General features: G+C 48.3%; 1 protein-coding gene across 3 annotated transcripts in view; it reads left to right on the plus strand.

Annotated features, from left to right (window-relative positions):
• The first annotated feature begins 12,507 nt into the window (after window positions 1–12,507).
• The window catches only part of LOC144693310 (ubiquitin-conjugating enzyme E2 D2-like), a 46,777-nt gene continuing 34,535 nt past the window's right edge, over window positions 12,508–24,749 (plus strand). For 2 of the 3 annotated variants that reach the window (XM_078563138.1, XM_078563222.1), the window contains exons 1-2: window positions 12,508–12,886; window positions 20,198–20,261. In XM_078563138.1, the coding sequence (XP_078419264.1) occupies window positions 12,863–12,886; window positions 20,198–20,261 (88 nt within the window). In that variant the 5' untranslated portion in view covers window positions 12,508–12,862. The remainder of the gene's footprint in view (window positions 12,887–20,197; window positions 20,262–24,749) is intronic. The other variant, XM_078563300.1, reaches the window with a different exon arrangement.

Genomic DNA, 24,749 nt, shown 5'->3' on the forward strand with positions numbered 1-24,749 from the left:
GATTGTTGTAAAAACCCATCTGGTTCACTAATGTCCTTTAGGGAAAGAAATCTGCTGTCCTTACCTGGTCTGGCCTACATGTGACTCCAGACCCACAGCAATGTGGTTGACTCTTAAATGCCCTCTCAACAAGTGCAATTAGGATGGGCAATAAATGCTGGCCTAGCCAGCGATGCCCACACCCCATGAGTGAATAAAAGAAAAACGGACCTCCTGCCACGCCCTGTCCTGTTTTTCTCCCGGACATTGTGGGTCACTTCTCCTGCAATGATGATTACTCTCGGGTAACTTAATTTCCAAGCTCAGAGAGGAATGCATACTCAGCACAATGGTTGGCAGCCATAATGCTGTGTACCTTCTTCAAGTCTAAGGCCTTCTCCCCCACCCCTCCAACCGACAACCCTGAACCACAATGACACCTCCGCAGAGGCACCCGGACCATAAACAATGACAGTCGTGCATAATGCTGCCTTGGACCTCAGGTTCTCTCAAGGCTCAAGTATTTTCAAGCCTTCTCAGTACCTTACTTGCACACTAATATAGAGTGAGGACTTACTCACCCTTGTGGATCTCAAGACGTCATTCAGCTTCTTCCTGCATTGCCTCCAGCTTCGAGGCACGATCTCCCACGCTGCTGACCTCTGCAGCCACCTCCATCCAGGCAGGTTGGGTTATGGAGGCAGGTGTCCTCCTCCTGTCAGCTGGCATCAGGATCTCACTCCTGGTGGACACATCCTGGAGGAGGGGGCGGAGGGAGTGATCAAAGTGTGGGGCAGTCCTGGAATTACTTCCATGCCTCTCCCTCGCTCCTTTCTCACTGCCATCTGTGGAGAGAAACAGGTTATAGCTAAGCAGCTGCTCAGTTTTCAAATCTTAATATTATGTGGATGATCATGTTTCATGCCACCTGTGTTCACTGGCAACAACACTTAACTCTAAGCCTCTGCAGATCTTGACCATATTTCATAATAGTTACCTCAAACAATGCCTTATAATCTTGCCGAAAATAGACGCCTCCTTCTGGCTGTGCCCCTTAGAGAATCGCAGGGTCACCTGACACTGTTCCATGCTACGTGCCCCTTTAAATGAGTGGGCGTGACTTCCTTCCAGATCACGGCCAGTGATTACAGCCACCGGACATCCCGCCCTCCTGACTGGGCAGGGGCATGACAATCCAGCAACATCGCGGGCTTAAAACCTGCCCTCCAGCCATTAATTGGGTAATCGCTGTTTTATACGGTGTGCTGCGATAACAGGGGCAGGAGTCGACAATCCACCCACTTCTGGGTGCATGTTCCACCCACCGAAATATGCCGCATTATTCAGCTCAAAGAGCCTGCAAAGGGATATCAATAGATTAAGTGAGTGGGCAAAGATTTTGGCAGATGGTGTATCATCTGTGAAAATGTGAGGTTGTCAACTTTGATGGGAGGAATAGAAAAACAGATTATTTAAATGGGGAGAGAATGCAGAATGCTGGGGTACAGAGGGATCTGGGTGTCCCTGTACCTGAATTAACTGAATCACGAAAAGTTAGTGTGCAATTATAGCAAGTAATTCAGAAGACAAATGGAATATTGGCCTTTATTGCAAAGGGGATGGCGTATAAAAGTAGGGAAGTCTTACTGCAATTGGACAAAGTGTTGGCGTGATTACACCTAGAGTACTGCGTACAAGTTCGGTTTCCTTTTTTAAGGAGGGATATACTTACATTGGAGATAGTCCTGATAAGGTTCACTTGGTTTCTTCCTGGGAGGAAGGCTTGACTTATGAGGAAAAGTTGAGCAGGTTGGGCCTGTACTCATTGGGAGTTTAGAAGATTGAGAGGCGATCTTATTGAAACATATAAAATTCTGAGGGGGCTTGATGTGGGTAGATGGTGAAAGGGTGTTTCCCCTCATGGGGGGAATCTGGAACTAGCGTGCACAGCTTAATATATAAAGGGTCTCCCCCTTTAAGACGGAAATAAGGAGGAATTTCTTCTCTGAGGTTTGTAAATCTTTGGAATTCTCTTCCCTAGTGAGCAGTGGAAGTGATATTCAAGACTGAGTTAGATTTTTGATCTACAAGGGAGTCAAGGGTTATGGGGGACAGATAGGAAAGTGAAGTTAAGGCCACAGTAAATGAATGGTGGAGCAGGCTCAAGGGGCTGAATGACAAATCCTGCTCCTATTTCTTAGGTTTTTATGTTAGCTTTACCACCTAGAAGAACAAGGGCAGCCACCACCTGCAAGTTCCCCTCCAAGTGACTCACCATCCTGACTTGGAACTATATCACCATTCCTTAGCTGTTGCTGGGTCAAAATCCTGGAACTCCCTTCCTAACAGCACTGTGGGTATATTTATTGCCCATGCCTGATTGTCCTTGAGAAGGTGGTGATGAGCTGCCTTCTTGAACTGCTGCAGTCCATGTGACGTAGGTGCACCCTCCCTAACAGCACTGTGGATGTACCTACACCACATGGACTGCAGCAGTTCAAGAAGGCAGCTCACCACCACCACCTCAAGGGCAATCAGGGATAGGCAATAAATGTTCGCCTTGTCAGCACTCATATCCCATGAATGAATAAAAGAAAATGTAAAAGACATAGAGACAAAGATAAATGAAATTGAATATAGGGAGATGACTTTGGTCTGTCTGCAAGCATTACCCAGACATCCCTGTCGCTTGCCATTTTAACACTCCACCCTGCTCTCATGCCCACATGTCCGTCCTTGGCCTGCTGCATTGTTCTAGTGAAGCTCAACGCAAACTGGAGGAACAGCACCTCATCTTCCGACTAGGCACTTTACAGCCTTCCAGACTGAATATTGAGTTCAACAATTTTAGATCATGAGCTCTCTCCTCCAGCCCCACCCCCTTTCCGATTCCCCCCCCTTTTTTTCCCCAATAATTTATATAGATTTTTCTTTTCCCACCTATTTCCATTATTTTTAAATGTATTTCCATCCATTGTTTTATCCCTACCTTTTAGCCTTTTTCGATCCCTTCCCCCCACCCCACCCCCACTAGGGCTACCTGTACCTTGCTTGTCCTGCTTTCTACCCTTAATTAGCACATTCCTTACATAATATCACCACCTTCAACACCTCTTTGTCCTTTTGTCTGTGACATCTTTTGGCTATCTCCACCTATCACTGGCCCTCTATCCAGCTCTACTGGTCCCACCCTCCCTTAAACCAGTTTATATTTCACCTCTCTTCTATTTTTACTTAGTTCTGTTAAGAGTCATACGGACTCAAAACGTTAACTGTGTTCCTCTCCGCAGATGCTGCCAGACCTGTTGAGTTTTTCCAGGTATTTTTATTTTTGTAATAAATTCTGGCCTAGCCAGCAATGCCCACATCCCGTGAACAACTAAATAAAAATATATATAACATGCCACCAAGATGTCAAGTTGCAAGAGAGATGTTGGACCGTAAGAGAGATAATGACTCACTCCAGGGATATTTCTAGACTGAGGATGCCTGGTAAATATTTGGAAATTTAATTTGTTTTAGGCTTAGCTGTGTCTCTGTATCTTATCTGTATCTCTGTATCTGTATATGTATGCATCTGTATAAATGTATCTGTATATCTGTATCTTATCTATATCTACTTTTATCTGTATCTGTGTCTCTGTATCTGTATTTCTGTATCTGTGTCACTGTCTCTGTATCCGTATCTGTATATATGTATGTATCTGTATATCTGTATCTTATCTATATCTGTACCTTTATCTGTATGTCTGTGTTTGTATCTCTGTCTCTGTATCTGTGTCTCTGTATCTGTCTCTGTGTCTCTATCTGTATCTCTTCATCTGTATCTGTGTCCCTGTATCTGCGTATCTCTGTCTCTGTATCTATATCTGCGTCTCTGTATTGGTGTCTCTATCTCAGTGTCTCTGTATCTGTATCTCTTTATCTGTGTCTCCGTATCTGTGTCTCTATCTCTATATCTCTACGAGCAGAATTTTGCCCTCGTCAGGTGGGCTCAGTGGGGGCCCGCCCAGCATGAAATGTGTGTGGTAGTGCTCAGCGCTGCCTGTGTGGGGGTGGGGGGAGGAGGGCGAGTGCGCAACTTTGCACATGCGCGCTGGAAAAGCTCCCTGAGGCACAGAGCTGCCTCAGGGAGATGAGGAGTATAAGAATTAAAAATGAAGAATTTTAGATTGTTAAAAAACATGTCCCCTCATGTGACTGTCACATGAGCAGGGACACGTTATTAATGAAATGTTTAATTTTTAATAGCTTTGGAAACCTCATGCCGCTCATGGATGAGGTTTCCTAAAAAGTGCAAAGGCCACTTGACCGTAAGGTTGGACGGGCAGCGAAAAATAACATTTAATTGGGACTTTAATGGCCTTAATAGGCCTGTTAGTTGTCGATGGGCGCGCTGCCAACTCCCACTCGCGTCCGCTGACTGAAATATCACGCGTCATTTTACATTTGTTCGGGTCCAGTGTGCACCCACCCGACGAGCGTAATATTCTGGCCTATCTCTATATCTGTGTCTCTGTATCTGTATTTCTGTATATGTGTCTCTGTATCTGTATCTCTGTATCTGTATCTCTGTATATGTGTCTCTGTATCTGTACCTGTGTCTCTGTATCTGTATCTCTGTATATGTGTCTCTGTATCTGTATCCCTGTATCTGTATCTCTGTATCTATATCTCTGTATATGTGTCTCTGTATTTGTATCCCTGTATCTGTATCTCTGCATCTGTATCTCTGTATATGTGTCTCTGTATGTGTATCTGTGTCTCTGTATCTGTGTCTCTGTATCTGTGTCTCTGTATCTGTGTCTCTGTATCTGTGTTCCTGTATCTGTATCCCTGTATCTGTATCCCTGTATCTGTATCCCTGTATCTGTATCCCTGTATCTGTATCTCTGTATCTGTATCTCTGTATATGTGTCTCTATATCTGGATCTCTGTGTAGTATCACTTGTTGAAACTTTGTCTGATGGAAATAAGTGAAGACAATCTTGACCCGTGATCACAAGACAATCAGAGATAAAGTTCAGTCCATCTTAATTCATTGATAGTGAAAGATCCTACAATCCTCCAATTTCAGCATTTCTTTCTTAAATAATTCCATGGTCCTCACTTTTACTACTTTACCTGAAAGTTAATTTGAATCAAGTGTTGATTACTCATTGTATGAAGAAGTACTTCCCGATACCATTTTAAATTTACCTGCTACTAGTTTCAATTTGACCTGCTCTCAGAATTTAATTTTGCGATTAGAGATTAAAGTTTCTATTTCCTTAACTATCTTATTTTATTTTCAATATTAAAATTATCAGGTGTGTTATAACATCACATTTCAAAGTACATAAAAATCTCCTAGATCAGACGTCCCTTCCCTTCCCCCCACCCCACCCCCACTAGGGCTATCTGTACCTCGCTTGTCCTGCTTTTTACCCTTAATTAGCACATTCCTTAGATAATATCACCACCTTCAACACCTCTTTGTCCTTTTGTCAATGACATCTTTTGGCAATCTCCACCTATCACTGGTCCTCTATCCAGCTCTACCTGCCCCCCCCCGCCCCTAAACCAGCTTATATTTCACCTCTTTTCTATTTTTATTTAGTTCTGTTGAAGAGTCATACGGACTCGAAACGTTAACTGTGTTCCTCTCCGCAGATGCTGCCAGACCTGCTGAGTTTTTCCAGGTATTTTTATTTTTGTTTTGGATTTCCAGCATCCGCAGTTTTTTTGCTTTTATTTTTAATGACACTGCTTTTCTTGATCTATATTAATGACCTAGACTTGGGTGTCCAGAGCACAATTTAAACATTTTTGGATGACGCAAAACTCAGAAATATTGTGAGCTTGAGGAGGACAGTGATAGATTTCAAGAGGACATAAGCAGGCTGGTGGAACGGGCGGACATATGGCAGATGAAATGTAATTCGGAGAAGTGTGAAGAGATACATTTTGATAGGAAGAATGAGGAGAGGTGGCTGGGTAGCTTGAGAAAGCAGTTAAAAAAGCATATGGGATCCTGGGCTTTATAAATAGGGGTATTGACTACAAAAGCAAGGAAGTTATGATGAACCCATATTCAGCCTTAACTTGAGAATTATGTCCAATTTTGGCTGCAGCACTTTAGGAAGAATGAGAAGGGTTTAAAGAGGGTGCAGAAAAGATTTATGAGAATGGTTCCATGGAACAGGGACTTCAGATGCAGGATAGTTTGGAGAAGCTGGGGCTGTTATGCTTAGAGAAGAGGAAGTCGAGAGGAGGTTTGATACTGTTCAGAACTATAAGAGATCCAGACAGAGTAGTTGAGAGAAATTGTTCCCATTAACAGAATGGTTGAGAAACAGAGGACATAGGTTTAAAGTGATTGGCAAAATAACCAAAGACATAAGGAAAACCTCTTTTACACAGTGCTTGGTTCACATCTGGAATGCACTGCCTGAAAGAGTCGTGGAGACCGTAAGACCATAAGACATAGGAGCAGAAATTAGGCCATTTGGCCCATCGAGTCTGCTCCGCCATTCAATCATGGCTGATAAGTTTCTCAACCCCATTCTCCCGCCTTCTCCCCGTAACCTTTGATCCCCTTACCAATCAAGAACGTATCTATCTCGGTCTTAATTACACTCAATGACCTGGCCTCCACAGCCTTCTGTGGCAATGAATTCCATAGATTCACCACTCTCTGGCTAAAGAAATTTCTCCTCATCTCTGTTCTAAAAGGTCTTCCCTTTACTCTGAGGTTGTGCCCTCGGGTCCTAGTCTCTCCTACTATTGGAAACATCTACCCCACATCCACTCTATCCAGGCCTTTCAGTATTCTGTAAGTTTCAATCAGATCCCCCCTCATCCTTCTAAACTCCATTGAGTATAGACCCAGAGTCCTCAAACGTTCCTCACATGTTAAGCCTGTCATTCCGGGGATCATTCTCATAAACCTCCTCTGGACCCTCTCCAGGGCCAGCACATCCTTCCTGAGATATGGCGCCCAAAATTGCTCACAATATTCTAAATGTGGTCTGACCAGAGCCTTATAAAGTCTCAGCAGCACATCCCTGCTGAGACAGATTCCATCGTCAATTTCAAAATGGAATTGGATAAGTAGTTGAAGGGAAAGATTTTCAGGGCTACAGGGAAAAGGCAGGAAGTGGGATTAGCTAAATTACTCTTTCAGGGTGCTAGCATTAGCTTGACAGGCTGAATGGTTTTCTTATGTGCTGCAACCATTATTTGATTCAATAATACTTAGGCCTCAACCAATATCACTAAAACAAATTATGTAGTTATTTATCATATTGCTGTTCATGGGACCACGCTGTGCAAAAATGACTGCTGTGTTTCCTACATTACAAGAGTGACTACACTTCAGAAGTATGCTACTAGTTGTAAAATACTTTTGGATGTCAGAGGTTGTGAAAGGTGTTATAGAAATTCAGGTATTTCTGTCTTTTTCACTATGAGAAAATCAACTGTAAAAGTGCCACCAGTTCACCTGTAGTTGGTGCTGTGACATAGCAATTAATTTCTCTGCTTCTGAACTAACACTACATGAGCAACTCCCCTAACTTAACCTCCTTCTTTGAGGTACCCTAAAAATTGGGAGCAGGCAAACCTAAATACTGGGTAGAATTTTTCGCACATCGGGCGGGCGTGTGCCCAACCCGAACGAGTGTAAAATGACATTGGGTGAGCGTCCCGATGTCTTTGCGCGCTTGTGCAATATTTCAGTCAGGGGGCATGCATGGGAGTCAGAGCCACGCCCGCCATTAATTAAGAGGCCAGTTAAGGCCCTTGGCAACCCAATTGATGGCGATTTAATGTTGCCTGTGTGATTTTTTGCTCATCACACAGGCAAAGGGCAGATGGGCAGCCCACAATTTGCAAAACCTCATCCACGGACAGGGTAAGAAGGCTCAATGGCATTGTCAATGTGAGTAGTGAAGAGTTTTGGAGGTAACTTGCTGCTGGCGGCTTATTGGTACTTAGCAGCTTAATCTCTGATCAGGGCTTCATTCTTAGCATTTCCACACGTCATTTCAGGACTCATTGGTGTCTTCCAGGCTTCCTGAGGATATGGACTTTGTGGACCCTTCCAGATATCAGACAGCCTTCCCTTACCCTGGTAATGGGGATTGTGGTCTCCACTGGAGGCACCTCTTCTGAGGAGGAAGAGAGGGGCAGAATGGAGAGGAGGCCAGGTGTCCCTATGCAGCTTCCAGAGGAGGGAGCACTGGGAGGAGAGGCGCAGGCACAAGGTGGGCAGGGTCAGCAGGAAGTCCAAAATGGAAGGGGCCGCAGAAGACGTCACTATCCTGCTGCCAGGGTTTACAGGCGGTGATGCAGCTATCTCAGTATGTCCGATGTGCAATGCCGAAAGAGGCTCCGAGAGACTCCAGGGAGACTGTGACCTCCATTGGTCAGATGATTGGCCTGAGATCAGCTCTGACTGTGTGGGTGGACACCCCATGCCAGTGGCTCTAAAGATCACAGTGGCCCTCAACTTCTCTGCTTCCGGCTCTTTCCAGGGGTTAGTGGGGGATCTGTGTGGAGTCTCCCAATCAGCTGTCCACAGTCGGGTCAAGCTGGTGACAGAAGCTCTGTTTAGACGGATATTGACTTCTATTCATTTCCATACGGACAAGGCCAGCCAGACCGAGCGAGCCAGTGATTGCTGGGTTCCCCTGTATCCAGGGTGCCATTGACTGCACACATATGGCCATCAAGGTGCCAGCGGGTCAGCCCGGTGCCTTTGTTAACAGGAAGGGATTCCACTCCATGAACGTGCAAATAGTGTGTGACCACAGGATGCTGATTCTATAAGTCTGTGCAAGGTACCTGGCAGCTCCCATGACGCGTATATCCTGAGACACTCCCAGGTGCTGAGGCTCCTCAGTGCTCCAGCTCGACTGGATGGATGGTTGCTGGGTGACAAGGGCTATCCCTTGAAAAGGGGGCTCATGACGCCTCTCCGCCACCCAGGAACAGAGGCCGTGCAGCGGTACAACAGGATCCATGCCCCCACAAGGGCGATGATAGAGAGAACTATAGGTCTTCTCAAAATGTGCTTCTGATGCTTGGACCATTCGGGGGGCACATTGCAATAGACCCCAGAGCTGGTGTCACTGATAGTGGTTGCATGCTGTGCTCTCCACAGTCTGGCACTGGCAAGGGGGGAGCCATTGGAGGAGGAGGATGTTGAAGCAGCTGCACAGGCAACAGATGATGAATCCTGTAGTGTTCAGAAGAGGAGCAAGGGGAGGAGAATGCTGAGGGTGTGGAGCCAGACTACGGTAACCTCCAGGGAGGCAGGGACACCAAGGAAGCCTTGATCCAACGCTCCTTCAGCTAGGCTGCCAAGTAAAAACTACCACCTCATGACAGGGCTGCGACTCTCTTCTTGGCCAGCTGAGCTTCTTGTTGCCGCTTCTCTCCAAGCAGTCAGCCTTCAGAGGTCATGGCCATCAGCAACTGTCTCCCAGTCATGGCCATCAGCGACTGTCTCCCAGTCAGTTGTCAGTGTCAATGTCCACCATCTTCATATCTCGTTTGCAGATGACCTTGTAGCAGAAATCCGAATGCCCAGAACCAGTGGTCAGTTCACTGTACAGGTCTTTGCATATACAGCTATCATCCATCTGATGAACATAGCTGAGCCAGCGAAGACATAGTTGACTTAGTAATGAGTAGCTTTGGAATTCTCTACCCCAAATGTTGTGGATGCTCTATCATTCAATATATTTAAGGTTGAGAGAGACAGTTTTGTGGTCTCTCAGGGAATCAAGAGATATGGGGAGCAGGTGGGAAAGTGGAGTCGAAACTGAAGATCAGCCATGGATTGTATTGAATGGCAGAGCAGACTTGATGGTCTGCATGGTCTACTCCTGTTCCTATTTCTTTTATTCTTGTGTTCTGGTGGAATTAGCACATTCTTCGACCTCTGGGTTGGTGACCTTATCCCATCAAGAGATGCCAAGAATACATTTGAGACAACGATGGTGTAATCTGTTCAGCCATTTCTCCTGCCTAGTGTAAGTTGTCCAGGTCTCATTATTGCAGAGGACTGGGCTGAAGATGTAGGCTTAGTAGACTCATAGTTTGGTGTTCTCAGTCGGGCTGCTGTTCCACTCTCTCTTACTCAGCTTGGGCATAACAGCTGCAGCTTTTGCGATGTGTGTATTAATTTCAGCATCAAATGACACATTGGTGGTGATGTGACCCTATGTATGCAAAATGCACTGGTCACTAGTACGCGCTCACTGGTATCAGACAACTGGTCACCAGTATCCTGCTACTGTTTAGTTTGTAGTCAGTATGCAGCCACTGGCCAGCTGGTCACTGGTAGGCAGCCACTGGTCATCAGATTGCAGCCACTGGTCACCATTATCTAGCCACTGGTCACTGATATGTAGCCATTTGTCACTGATATCTTGGTCACTGCTCATCAGTATTTGGCCACTGGTCACTGGTATCCAGACACTGATTGCCAGTATCTTGCCGCTGGTCACGGGATCTGGCTACTAATTACACTGGCATGTGGCCACTAGTCACAAGTTTAGCACCACTGGTCATTGGTATCCGGCCACTGGTCACTGAATTGTGGCTACTGGCCACTGTTATCCAGCCAGCAGTCAATGGTGTATAGTCACTGGTATCCGCATACTGGTCACTGATATCCAGCCACTGGTTACTGGTATCTGGCCATAATTACACTGGTATGTGCACACTGGTCACCAATATTGGACACTGGTATGCAGTCACCAGTATCCAGCCACTGGTCACCAGTATCTGGATACTGGCCACAGGTATGCAGCCATTGGTCACATACATGTGGACACTGGTTACAGGTATGCAGCCACCGGTCACTAGTACGCGGCCACTGTCACTGATATTCAGCCACTGGTCACCAGTATACGGACACTAGTCACAAGTATGCAGGCACTGGTCATTGGTCTCTGGATACTGGTCACAGGTAAGCAGACACTGGTCGCCAGTACGCGGACACTGGTCACAGGTATGCAGCCACTGGTCACAGGTATCTGGACACTGGTCACCGGTGTCTGCACACTTGTCACAGGTATGTGGACACCCGTCTCCGATTAGCAGCCACTGGTCACAGGTATTTGTTTTTGTGACTGGATGCCTGTGTCCAGTGGGGTTCCACAGGGGACGGTGTTGGGTCCCTTGCTGTTTGTGGTATATATAAACGATTTAGACTTGAATGTAGGAGGGTTGATCAGTAAGTTCGTGGATGACACAAAAATTGGTGGGGTGGTAAACAGTGAGGAGGATAGCTTTAGATTACATGAGGATATAGACGGGCTGGTCAGATGGGCTGATCAGTGGCAAATGGAATTTAATCAGTGTGAGGTGATGCACTTGGGCTGGACAAACAAGCCACGGGAATACACAATGAATGGTAGGACCCTGGGAAGTACCAAGGATCAGAGGGACCTAGGTGTGCATGTCCACCGGTCCCTTAGGTAGCGGGATAGGTAGATAAGGTGGTTAAGAAGGCATATGAGATACTTGCCTTTATTAGCCGAGGCATCGAAGATAAGAGCAGGGAGGTTATGCTGGAACTGTATAAAACGCTGGTTAGGCCACAGCTAGAGTACTGCGTGCAGTTCTGGAATCCACATTATAGGAAGGATGTGATTGCACTAGAGAGGGTGCAGAGGAGATTTACCAGGATGTTGCCTGGGCTGGAGAGTTTTAGTTATGAGGAGAGATTGGATAGACTGGGGTTATTTTCCCTGGAGCAGAGGAGATTGAGGGGGGGCATTATTGAGGTGTATAAAATTATGAGGGGCAGAGAGACAGGAAGGAACTTTTCCTCTTGGTGGAGGGATCAATAACCAGGGGGCATAGATTTAAGGTAAGGGGCAGGAGGTTTAGAGGGGATGTGAGGAAGAATTTTTTCACCCAGAGGGTGGTGGGAATCTGGAACTCACTGCCTGAAAGGGTGGTAGAGGCAGAAACCCTCATAACATTTAAGAAGTATTTGGATGTGCACTTGCGATGCCCTGGCATACAAGGCTATGGGGCCTAGTGCTGGAAAATGGGATTAGTATTCTAGGTACTTGATTGACTGGTGCAGACTCGATGGGCCAAAGGGCCTTTTTCTGTGCTGTGGACCTCTATGACTCTATGAGGTACGTGGACACCCGTCACAGGTGTGCGGACACTGGCCGGACAATATTGCCACAAGGCGGAGCTCGGACACTCGGACCTGTTCGGCGCAGACTCAGTGAATGCGATTTGTTTCGGATCAGCAGCTGATCAGGAAACAAAGTAACAAAGGGGAGCGCGTGCCCGTGCGGGAGGGCGCGCCCAGCCTCCTCGTGCCCGCCCTCCGGATCGCGCCCGTTCACACGTGACACACGGAGCAGTCCCGGATAATCTCGCGAGGTTTTACATTCCCGGGTACAGCCGTCTCACAGCGGGCCTGCTTCCTGTAACCCTCCACAGCCGCACTGTGAAGAGGGCTGTGCGAACTTTTTCCTAAACGGTGATGAGGGCGGAATGATCTGCCGCGGTGGGGGAGGGGAATGTAGTTCCGGCGGCCGCCATCTTGTGGCGAGAATCAGGGTCTCGGAGTCCGGGGACCGAGCCGGACACCGGGCGGGAACCTAGCCGGACAAGACAGGACTGGACACCCAGAGCGGGGGAGAGAGAGAGAGAGAGAGGAAACAGAGCCGGGCAGCACGGAGTCGGGCATCGGGGTGAACACAGCCGGAGCCGGGCACCGGGGGGGGGGGTTAGCCGGAGCCGCCGGGCGGGACAGGAGCCGGCACCGGGGGACGGAGCCGGTCAGCACAGCCGCCGCCTGCCTTCAGCCTCCCTTCTCACTGCTCCGACCCCCCTTAGCGGCTGAGGCCGGCCCACCCGCGGGATGGCGCTGAAGCGGATTAACAAGGTAACTGGGGCCTAGGCGATGCTGAGCGTCCCCCCCGCGCCCCGAGGCGCAGCCGCTGCCAGGCCGGCGGGACCTGACTGCGCCGCCGCCTCCGCCACCCACTCCCCTCCCCTCGGTCACATTACTCACTCTAACTCCGGGAGTGTGTGTCCCACTCTCAGGGCCGCAGGGAGCCGGAGACACTCCCGGTGTGTGTGGGGCCCCGGGAGCCCGGGGCTAACAAGGTGTATGGGTTGGGTCAGAGGCCACCGGGCCCAGGGAACGTGGCCTCGGGCTGGCGTCAGAGCTGAGGACGGGGAGACTGCGGCCTCAACATGGCGGCCCCGGCCCTGAGCCCACCGGGTACCCCCCACCCACCTCCTCACCCCGCCCACACCGGGTACCCTCACCCCGCCCACACCGGGTACCCTCACCCCGCCCACACCGGGTACCCTCACCCCGCCCACACCGGGTACCCTCACCCCGCCCACACCGGGTACCCTCACCCCGCCCACACCGGGTACCCTCACCCCGCCCACACCGGGTACCCTCACCCCGCCCACGCCGGGTACCCTCACCCCGCCCACGCCGGGTACCCTCACCCCGCCCGCGCCGGGTCCCCTCACCCCGCCCGCGCCGGGTCCCCTCACCCCGCCCACGCCGGGTACCCTCACCCCGCCCACGCCGGGTACCCTCACCCCGCCCACGCCGGGTACCCTCACCCCGCCCGCGCCGGGTACCCTCACCCCGCCCACGCCGGGTACCCTCACCCTGCCCGCGCCGGGTCCCCACACCCTGCCCGCGCCGGGTCCCCACACCCTGCCCGCGCCGGGTACCCCACACCCTGCCCGCGCCGGGTACCCCACACCCTGCCCGCGCCGGGTACCCCACACCCTGCCCGCGCCGGGTACCCCACACCCTGCCCGCGCCGGGTACCCCACACCCTGCCCGCGCCGGGTACCCCACACCCTGCCCGCGCCGGGTACCCCACACCCTGCCCGCGCCGGGTACCCCACACCCTGCCCGCGCCGGGTACCCCACACCCTGCCCGCGCCGGGTACCCCACACCCTGCCCGCGCCGGGTACCCCACACCCTGCCCGCGCCGGGTACCCCACACCCTGCCCGCGCCGGGTACCCCACACCCTGCCCGCGCCGGGTACCCCACACCCTGCCCGCGCCGGGTACCCCACACCCTGCCCGCGCCGGGTACCCCACACCCTGCCCGCGCCGGGTACCCCACACCCTGCCCGCGCCGGGTACCCCACACCCTGCCCGCGCCGGGTACCCCACACCCTGCCCGCGCCGGGTACCCCACACCCTGCCCGCGCCGGGTACCCCACACCCTGCCCGCGCCGGGTACCCCACACCCTGCCCGCGCCGGGTACCCCACACCCTGCCCGCGCCGGGTACCCCACACCCTGCCCGCGCCGGGTACCCCACACCCTGCCCGCGCCGGGTACCCCACACCCTGCCCGCGCCGGGTACCCCACACCCTGCCCGCGCCGGGTACCCCACACCCTGCCCGCGCCGGGTACCCCACACCCTGCCCGCGCCGGGTACCCCACACCCTGCCCGCGCCGGGTACCCCACACCCTGCCCGCGCCGGGTACCCCACACCCTGCCCGCGCCGGGTACCCCACACCCTGCCCGCGCCGGGTACCCCACACCCTGCCCGCGCCGGGTACCCCACACCCTGCCCGCGCCGGGTACCCCACACCCTGCCCGCGCCGGGTACCCCACACCCTGCCCGCGCCGGGTACCCCACACCCTGCCCACGCCGGGTACCCCCCTCTCACCCTGCCCACGCCGGGTCTCCCCCCCCCCTCTCACCCTGCCCACGCCGGGTCTCCCCCCCCTCTCTCCCTGCCCACGCCGGGTCCCCCCCCTCTCTCCCTGCCCACGCCGGGTCCCCCCCCTCTCTCCCTGCCCACGCCGGGTCCCCCCCCTCTCTCCCTGCCCACGCCGGGTCCCCCCCCTCTCTCCCTGCCCACGCCGGGTCTCCCCCCCCTCTCTCCCTGCCCACGCCGGGTTCCCCCCCCCCCCTCTCCCTGCCCACGCCGGGTCCCCCCCCTCTCTCCCTGCCCACGCCGGGTCCCCCCCCTCTCTCCCTGCCCACGCCGGGTGTCCCCCCCCTCTCACCCTGCCCACGCCGGGTGTCCCCCCCCTCTCACCCTGCCCACGCCGGGTGTCCCCCCCCTCTCACCCTGCCCACGCCGGGTGTCCCCCCCCTCTCACCCTGCCCACGCCGGGTCCCCCCCCCCTCTCACCCTGCCCACGCCGGGTCCCCCCCCTCTCACCCTGCCCACGGCGGGTACCCCCCCTCTCACCCTGCCCACGGCGGGTACCCCCCCTCTCACCCTGCCCACGGCGGGTACCCCCCCTCTCACCCTGCCCACGCCGGGTACCCCCCCTCTCACCCTGCCCACGCCGGGTACCCTCCCTCTCACCCTGCCCACGCCGGGTACCCTCCCTCTCACCCTGCCCACGCCGGGTACCCCCCTCACCCTGCCCACGCCGGGTACCCTCTCACCCTGCCCACGCCGGGTACACCCTCACCCTGCCCACGCCGGGTACACCCCCCCTCCCCCTCTCACCCTGCCCACGCCGGGTACACCCCCCCCTCCCCCTCTCACCCTGCCCACGCCGGGTACACCCCCCCTCCCCCTCTCACCCTGCCCACGCCGGGTACACCCCCCCTCCCCCTCTCACCCTGCCCACGCCGGGTACACCCCCCCCTCCCCCTCTCACCCTGCCCACACCGGGTACACCCCCCCTCCCCCTCTCACCCTGCCCACACCGGGTACACCCCCCCTCTCTCTCACCCTGCTCACTCCAGGTGCACCCTCGCACTCTCCCTCTCACCCTGCCCACACCAGGCACTTACACTTTTTTTTTCTCTCTCTCTCTCTCTCTCTCTCTCTCTCTCTCTTTCACACTCTTTCTCTCTCTCTCTCTCTCTCTCTCTTTCTCTCAGCCTGCCCACACAGGGCACTCTCTCTCTTACCCTGCCCACACTGGGTACACACTCACTCTCTCTTACCCTGCCCACACCATGTATACACTCCCTCTCTCTCTTTATCTCTTAACATGCCCACACCGGGTACACACTCTTGACCTACCTGCGTTTTGTACACGCTCATTTATTAGCATTTTAGAGTGGAGCTTTTGCGTAATTTTTAAATAACGTCACTTTTTTTATGTGAACAGTGAAATCCAAATTGGAAACACAGTACACTATTTTAGTATCTCAATGCAGTGTTTTGCCTGAGATGAAAGTAGGCCGACTGAAATATAAAGCTGAAACAAGCAGCAACTGTAAAGAGAAATTACATTTTGCATGTATTCTCTTTATCAGTAAAGATTTTGGGGAGTTGCATTGATAAAACACTGTTTGCTGTGGTTCCTCGTGTACATATTCCTTAATAATGACAATTGGGGAAGGAAATGTTTTATTTTCATCCATACGTCCAAACACTGGCATGAAAACTTGGAGCAAAGATTTTGCTGATCTGGGTGCGAATTAGTGTAATTGTATGTTACAAATTTGTTTCCGATGTTAAGTGAAACCTTTATGAATGAAATTTTGTCTAAGGATGCTCAAATCTTCATACAATGTTTGGATCACTTTTGTAAAATGCAGCCTGAAAGTGAACTCCACTGTGTTTTCTATAGGCCAATAAGATTTTGCCCAGTGACATTGGAACAAATTGAAGTACCCATCTTAAAAATCATTAGATCAGTGGCCATTCAACTGTTGCCAATTGCACAGAGGTTACGCTGGAGTCAATAAATTCAGTAAACCTCGATTGTTGTTGTTGAAGTACAGAGTTTTGTTAGATTATGCAAAGAGCTAGTTAAGTGCCGATTAAGGGATTGAATGGTTTGTAGCAGAGAGATTAGGAATTTTGGATTAACATTACTTTGAAACACTGACATTGATATCATCGAGGAAAATTCAGAGCAAACATTTGATCATTTCTAATTGAAAACAGCCCCAATTTGGAATCTTATTTATTTTGATTGCTTTTATGCAAGTTGCTTACTCATACGAGCAATTCATTCAGTGTGAACTGAATTTAAACCTAAGCATCAAATAGATATTTCTTTGTACTATTCCCTTATACAAAACTCAAGTAACCACAATTTGTGCCATGCAGGATGATAGAAAAGGACAATCATGGGGTAAAACTGAGCCTAGCTGACTGGCCCCCCTGAATGTATCCCAACCAATTAAGCAATCAAAGTACAAGGAAGTTGCACTTATGCAGTGCAGTGCTGTGCCTAGCTAAAGGAGGTGACAAAAGTAAGGTTGTGCAACATAACAAGAAATAGGAGCCAGTCTTGTGGCCCTTTGAGCCTGATTGGTTATTCAATAAGTTCAAGGTTAAACCTCTATCTTAACTCCATATTTCTGTCCTAACCCCATAATCCCTTGATTCCCTTAGTGCCCAGAATATGCTGATCCAAGCCTTGAATATCCTCATCAGTAGAGAATTCTAAAGATTCATTGAGTGAAGAAATTCTCATCTCAGTCTTAAATGGTCAACCCCTTCTCAGGCAATGATTTCTAGTTTTAGACTCCCTAGTCAGGGGAGCATCTACCCAGTCAAACTTTCTATGAATTCAATACATTCTAATAAATTCTAGAGAATATAGATCCATTCTGCTTGATCTCTTCCAGCCCTCTCATCACAGGACTCAATCTAGTGAATAACACTTGGCACCGAGCAACGTGGAGATATGAACAGCTTGGTCAAACTGTAGGCTTTAAGATGCAACGTAAAGGAGGAATGGGTTGGAGTCACGGAGAGTTTTAAGGAGATATTGAGGAGGAGTGAGCACCATGATGAGAATTTTAAAAATGAGGTTGCCAGACTGAAAGCCAATGCAGGTTAACGAGTCTTGGGTGAATGCAATGTTGTGTAAGTTAAGCAGACAACAGAGTTTTGGATCAGATGAAGCGTATGGCCAGTGGAAAGTGGAAGGCCAGCTAGGAAAGTGTTGCTGTAGCATTGTTGGAGTATTTGTGAATGGGAATAGAATCACATCCTTGGCATAAGAACATAAGAAATAGGAGCAGGAGTAGGCCATTTGGCTCCTCAAGCCTTACCTGCCATTCAATAAGATCATGGCTGATCTGCCCCAGGCCTCAACTCCTCTTTCGTGCCAGCTCCTCATAGCCCTCAACTCCCCAATATTTCAAAAATCTATCTGCCTCCTCTTTAAATACTTTCAGTGATCTAGCATCCACAACACTCGGAGGTAGAGAATTCCAGACATTCACCACCTTCAGAGAAGAAATTCCTTCTCATCACAGTTTTAAATGAGTGTCCCCTTATTCTGTAACTATGACCCCTAGTTCAAGATTCCCCCACTAGTGGAAACATCTTCTCAACATCTACCCTGACAAGCCCCCTCAGAATCTTATATGTTTCAATAAGATCACCCCTCATTCTTCTAAACTCTGATGAATAAAGGCCTAACCTATTTAGCTGTTCTTGATAAGTCAGCCCCTTCATTCCAGGAATCAGCCTAGTGAATCTCTTTTGAACTGTCTCCAATGCCAGTATATCCTTTCTTAAATAAGGGGACGAAAACTGTGCACAGTACTCCAGGTGCGGCCTCACCAATACCCTGTACAGTTGTAACAAGACTTCCTTATTTTTAAACTCCAACCCCCTAGCAATACAGGCCAAAATTCCATTTGCCGAGTTAATTACTTGCTGCACCTGCATGCTAACTTTTTGTTTCATGCACAAAAACACCCAGATCCCTCCGTACTGCACTTTTTTCGAATCTCTCTCCATTTAAATAATAGTCTGCCTTTTGACTCTTCCTACCAAAGTGCTTGAGCTCACTTTCCTACATTAAACTCTATCTGCCAAGTTTTTGTCCACTCACTCAACCTGTCTATATCCCTTTGCACATTCTTTATGTCCTCATCACAACATGCCCTTCAACCTATTTTTGTATCATCAGCAAATTTGGATGTATTGCACTCTGCCCCCTCCAAGTCATTAACATAGTTAGTAAATAATTGAGGCTCTAGGACTGATCCTTGGGGCACTCCACTAGTTACATCTTTCCAACCTGAAAAGACCCATTAACCCTGACTGTCTTCTGTGTGTTAACCAATCCTCAATCAATGCTAACACATTACCCCCAACACTGTGAGCTCCTACCTTGTGCAATAACCTTTTATGTGGCACCTTATCGAATGCCTTTTGGAAATCCAAATACACTACAGTCTACCGGTTCCCCTTTATCAACTCTGCTTGTTATATCCTCAAAGAACTCTAGCAAATTTGTCAAACATGATTTCCCTTTCACAAAACCATGTTGACTCTGTTTGATTGTGTTAAGCTTTTCTAAATGTCCTGCTATTTCTTCCATAATAATGGACTCTAGCATTTTCCCAATGACAGATGTTAGGTTGATTGGCCTATAGTTTCCTGCTTTTTGTCTCCCTCCCTTCTTGACATGGTTATCGCCCTCTCTGTTGTGGTTACGTTACTGGATTTGTAATTCCGATCTCACCATAGTAGTTTGAAAATTTCAGTGAACCATACAGCACAGAAGGAGTCTATTCATCCTGTCTTACCTGTGCCAGCTCTTTAAAAGAGATGCTGAATTAGTATCACACTCCAATCCTTTAGCTTTAATTTTTTTCCCCTTTTGAATATCAATATTGAATCTGCTTCCACCACTCTTTCGGACAACGGATTCCAGATGGTTTGCTTGGTGTAAACAAAAATCATTTCCTGGCGGTTCCTTAGCCAATTATCTTAAACCTGTGCCCTCTGGTTACTGACTCTCCCAGCAGGAGAGACTTATTTTTGCTATCTATTCTTAACAAATCCCCTCATAAATTTTAAGTACCTCTATTAAATCTTCCTTTCATTTTCTCTGCTCTGAGATCAATCCTTCTCTAGCCTCTCCACGTAACTGTCCTTCATCCCTAGTACCATTCTTGTGAATCTCCTCTGTACTCTCTTCAAAGACCTTCTGAAATTGTGGTGTTCAGAGTTGGATGCTAGTTGAGGTCTAACCAGTGATTGATAAAGGTTCAGCATAACTTCATTGCTGTGAAGGAATTCAGTTTTTAAACAAAATGCAAAAACCTGGAAATAAAGTAGATAGCAAAAAAAAAAGTGACCATGAAGTTGTTGGATTACTGTAAAATTGTGGATTTTGTGCACATCTTTGCATTGCCTAATTGTCACCAGTTTGCAGAGTGTGTGTTTGTTTTAGATGGTGGGGTGTGCAAGTCTCATTCCAAATAACCACTGTTTGATCCATGAAATTGTAACTGTTTTCATTTTAAAATCTAGGAACTCAATGACTTGGCTCGTGATCCTCCAGCACAGTGTTCTGCAGGTCCAGTTGGAGATGACAGTGAGTGTTTTAAATGAAATGGTACACAATTTTTTTTAACAAAAGGAAATGTTTCTTGGTGTGACATTTGTGTTCTCTGAGCTCCATTTAACATGGAAATTGCTGGTTTCCTATGGAAGGAAACATCAAATACACAAGAGCATTGGCATGTTTGCAACAGGTGTTCTTTGCTGTCCATTTATAAATGACCCCATTGTGAGCCCTCGACTTGTCAGCAGCAACTGTATGCAGTTTGAATACAGGTATAGTTTGGTTTCCAAGTTTCACTAAAGAATAGAAGTTGTTTGCTTTTAAAGATCTGCGGAAGATATAGAAGCTTTTTTACAATCTTGGCTAGGTTTTGCTGTTTAGTCAACATAGTTAGCTCGAAGCAAAAAACCTTAGTTTAAAGAGATCTTCCTTTGGCCTTGGCATCAGTCAGTGTTAGATTTTTTTTTAAAGATCTCTAAATACCATGTGCTTGGATAACGTGTTGGATTTTCTCCCAGGGAAGCTAACTGATTCCATTATGGACTATTTCTGGATATATTGCCCTCCTTTCCATAGTAGGGCAATATAGGAGAATTTGGACCAATTTGCACCAGTTTTTTCCAGATCAGATAGATTACAGAATACTGCTGAATACATTGTAGGCATATGTGCTTTTGGGTTTCTCGGTACAAATTGTTAAATAAATAATCATCTAATTCAGGAAAGTGTTTCTGTGTCTCCAGGAAAAGAATTTAACAGATAAAATAAGTGGGACATTCACTTTTTTACAGTTGCAACTTAAATTGTGTTGTTTCCTTAAGCAAAATATTTGTGAGTTATCTAAGTATTCTTACAAATGGGGCTTATTGCAGAAAGCTGTCAAACTAATGTAGATAATATCCAAGAACACTAGTGTAAACCCTCATCATGGGATCCTTTGTACATAGCCCATAGCTTCCTGCTTGTGTGTGACTGAAAGCCTGTGGCATTCAGCATGGCTGCAAAGTAAACTAGTTTACTTTTTCAGGAAAATATCTCTGCATGGGTCAACTGAACAAAACTTCAGTAAGTTCTAAAGCATTGACTGTAATGCCCAGTAAGTGGGCAAATTTGGACTCTTGAAGTCACAGTGGAAGCTAAATGCTCTGGACAAGGGATCAAGTCTACATCTACATTCTAACCAGGAATGATTAGAAGAAAGAGCTTGCATTTGTGTAGCACATCCCCAGTGTATCCCTAAGAGCTTCATGCCCAGTGATCAGTTGGAAACATAATTTATCCTTGTATCAACGGTTATGTGCTTCAAATTTGAAATGTTTTCTGAAGGGAGTACCCTAAGCTGTCTAACTAAGTAGAGTGAATAGGAGAAGTAGGCTATTTGGTCAGTTGAGCCTGCTCTGTCATTCAAACAGATCATGGCCGGTCATCTATCTCTATGCTATTTTTCCCCACTATCCCCATATCTCTTGGATATAGTACTGGGGGTTAGTGGTAGTGGGACAATATTTGAGATGGTTTTGAGTTATTGTACAAAGTGTTTGATCATGTTGGTTTAAGCCTTTGTTTCCTACCCCACAAGCATAATACAGAACTAGGTGGGCTTCCCTCTATTGATTGTCACTCCAACCTTTCAGAACTGTAAATAAGAGTCCCTGAGAGGACTACATCACTACATGTGGATTCTTCCAATATTGGCAGGGGTCACCCCATGGGATTAAAATGCTATTCATTGCAAGCTTTTGGGCCTGGAGACATGCTTACCCAGTCTGTGAGCCAATCATCATTTAGTTGGAAAATTGGAGATTGTTATTTTGAAGCATCTTTAATCTGGTAAAACATCTCAAAGTTCAACAGAAACATATCCAACAAAATTTGACACTCAGCCACATATTTGGAGATATTTGATCGGTGATGAAAAGTTTGATCGGAATTGGGTCTTAAGGTGCAGAGGTTTAGAGAGGAAATTCCAAAGATAAGATGCATTGGACCTCATATGCTGGTGCATAAACAAGTTTGAATTATGATGAGCTTGGATAGTTCTGCTGTCTGCCCATAATAGGGGCTACTACAGCGGTTGTGATGGACAGAAATCTGATCCAACCATTCTTCTGTGATTTGCCTCAGCTCATGTTTTTGTCAGTAAAGATCCTGGGCAAAAGAGGCAATAAACATTTTGGTGACTTTGGTTGGTTACAAAAAAAATGGTTCTGAAGTTCCTGGTTCAAAGGATTAGCTGCCGCTGTTTGTTGAATCTTTCACCAATGGATCTACTGGAGTGCAGAATTTCTCTGAAACTATAGATTGCATACGGTAATATAGAAAGGTGCTTGGAATTTATTGAATATAATACATCCACCTGAGGTTTGAATGTTCTAAAGCTCTCAACTATGTTAATCCCTTTTCTTTTATACTTGAATCTAGCACACTCCAGTTAGCCTGATATCAGTCATTGGAAAAGTGCTTATTATTAAGGAAGTCTTAACAATGAACTTAGAAAACCATAGTGTGGTTAGAACAAGTCAGCATGGTATTGCGAAAGGGAAATGCTGTTTGACAGATTTGTTCAGAGTTTTTTGAGGAAACAACCAGTAGGGTAGATAAAGAGAAACCAATAAATGATGTATTCTTGGATTTTCAAAAGGCTTTCAATAAGGTGCCATGCAAAAGGTAAGATAAGAGCTCATGGAGTTTGGGGTGATATGTTAGCATGGATAAAGGATTGGTTAACAGACAGGAAGCAGGGATTAGGGATAACACAACTGGTGGAAACCAAATTGAGCGTCAGTGAGCAGGAAGGAGTTATCAACAGTGTTATCAAATGGCACTTGGTTAGCTATAACCTGCTCACAGACTCTCAGTTTGGGTTCTGCCAGGTCCACCCAGCTCCTGACCTCAGTACAGCCTTGGTTCAAACATGGACAAAAGAGCTGAACTCCAGAGGTGAGAGTGACGGCCCTTGACCTCAAGGCCACATTTGACCGAGTGTGGAATCAAGGAACCCTACCAAATTGGAGTCAATGGGAATCAGGAAACTCACCGCTGGTTGGAGTCATACCTGGCACAAAGGAAGATGGTTGTGGTTGTTGGAGGTCAGTCACCTCAGCTCCAGGACATCACTACAGGAGTTCCTCAGGGCAGTGTCCTGGGCCCAACCATCTTCAGCTGCTTCATTCCATCGTAAGGTCAGAAGTGGGGATGTTCGCTGATGATTGCACAATGTTCAGCACCATTTGCAACTCCTCAGAGATAATGAAGCAGTCTGTGCCCATATGCAGGAAGACCTGGACAATATTTAGGTTTGGGCTGACAAGTGGCAAGTAACATGCATGCCACACAAGTATCGGGCAATGGCCATCTCCTACAAGAGGGAATCTGCCCATCTCCCCACAACATTCAGTGGCATTGCCATCACTGAACCCTCCACTATCAACACCCTGGGGGTCACCATTGACCGAAACTGAACTGGACTAACCATATAAATTCTGTGGTACAAGAGCAGGTCAAGAGGCTAGAAATCCTGCAACGAGTAACTCACCTCCTAACTTCCCAAAGCCTATCCACTAACTACAACGCGCAAGTCAGAAGTGTGATGGAATACCCTCGTGCTTGCCTGAATGAGTGCAGCTCCCACAACAATTAAGAAGCTCGACACCATCCAGGACAAAGCAAGCCCACTTGATTGGCACCACATCCATAAACATTCACTCCCTCCACCTCCGACGCAGTGGCAGCAGTGTATACCATCTACAAGATACACTGCAGGAATTCACCAAGGCTCCTTAAACAGCACCACCACTATCATCTAGAAGGACAAGGGCAGCAGATACATGGGAACACCACCACCTGGAAGTTCCCCTCCAAGCCACTCACCATCCTGACTTGGAAATATGTTCACTGTCCTTGGGTCAAAATCCTGGAACTCCCTTCCTAACAGCACTGTGGGTGTACCTACACCATATGGCCTGCAGTGGTTCAAGAAGGCAGCCCACCAGCACCTTCTCATGGGCAATTAGGGATGGGCAATAAATGCTGACCTAGACAGCGAGGCCCACATCCCTTGAATGAATAAAAATAAATAAATAGAACTTTTCCAAGCTGCAATACTATTATTAGTGAAGTGCTGCAAGGATGAACGCTGGAGCCTTGGCTATTTACAATCTATATTAACGACTTAGATGAGGAGACAAACAGCAGTGTATCTTAAGTTTGCTGACGGGCTGCAAGCTGTGAGGAGGACGCAAAGAGATGTAGATAAGATAAGTAAGTGGGCAACAAGGTGGCTGATAGCGTATAAATGTGGAGAAGCATGAGGTTATTCAGTTTAGTTGTAAGAATAGAAAAGCAGAACATTTTTAGACGGCCTGAAACTTGTAAATTTTGATGTTCAGGTTAGGCTTGTATCTACTGGAGTTTAGAAGAGTAAAAGGTGACTTAATTGAAACCTTTAAAACCCTGAAGGGTCTTGACAGGGTGGGTGTTTCCTCTTGTGGAAGAATCTAGAACTAGGCGCCACGGTTT

Source organism: Cetorhinus maximus, chromosome 1, assembly GCF_964194155.1.
Source record: "Cetorhinus maximus chromosome 1, sCetMax3.hap1.1, whole genome shotgun sequence".
In the NCBI taxonomy this organism is placed as follows: Eukaryota; Metazoa; Chordata; class Chondrichthyes; order Lamniformes; family Cetorhinidae; genus Cetorhinus; species Cetorhinus maximus.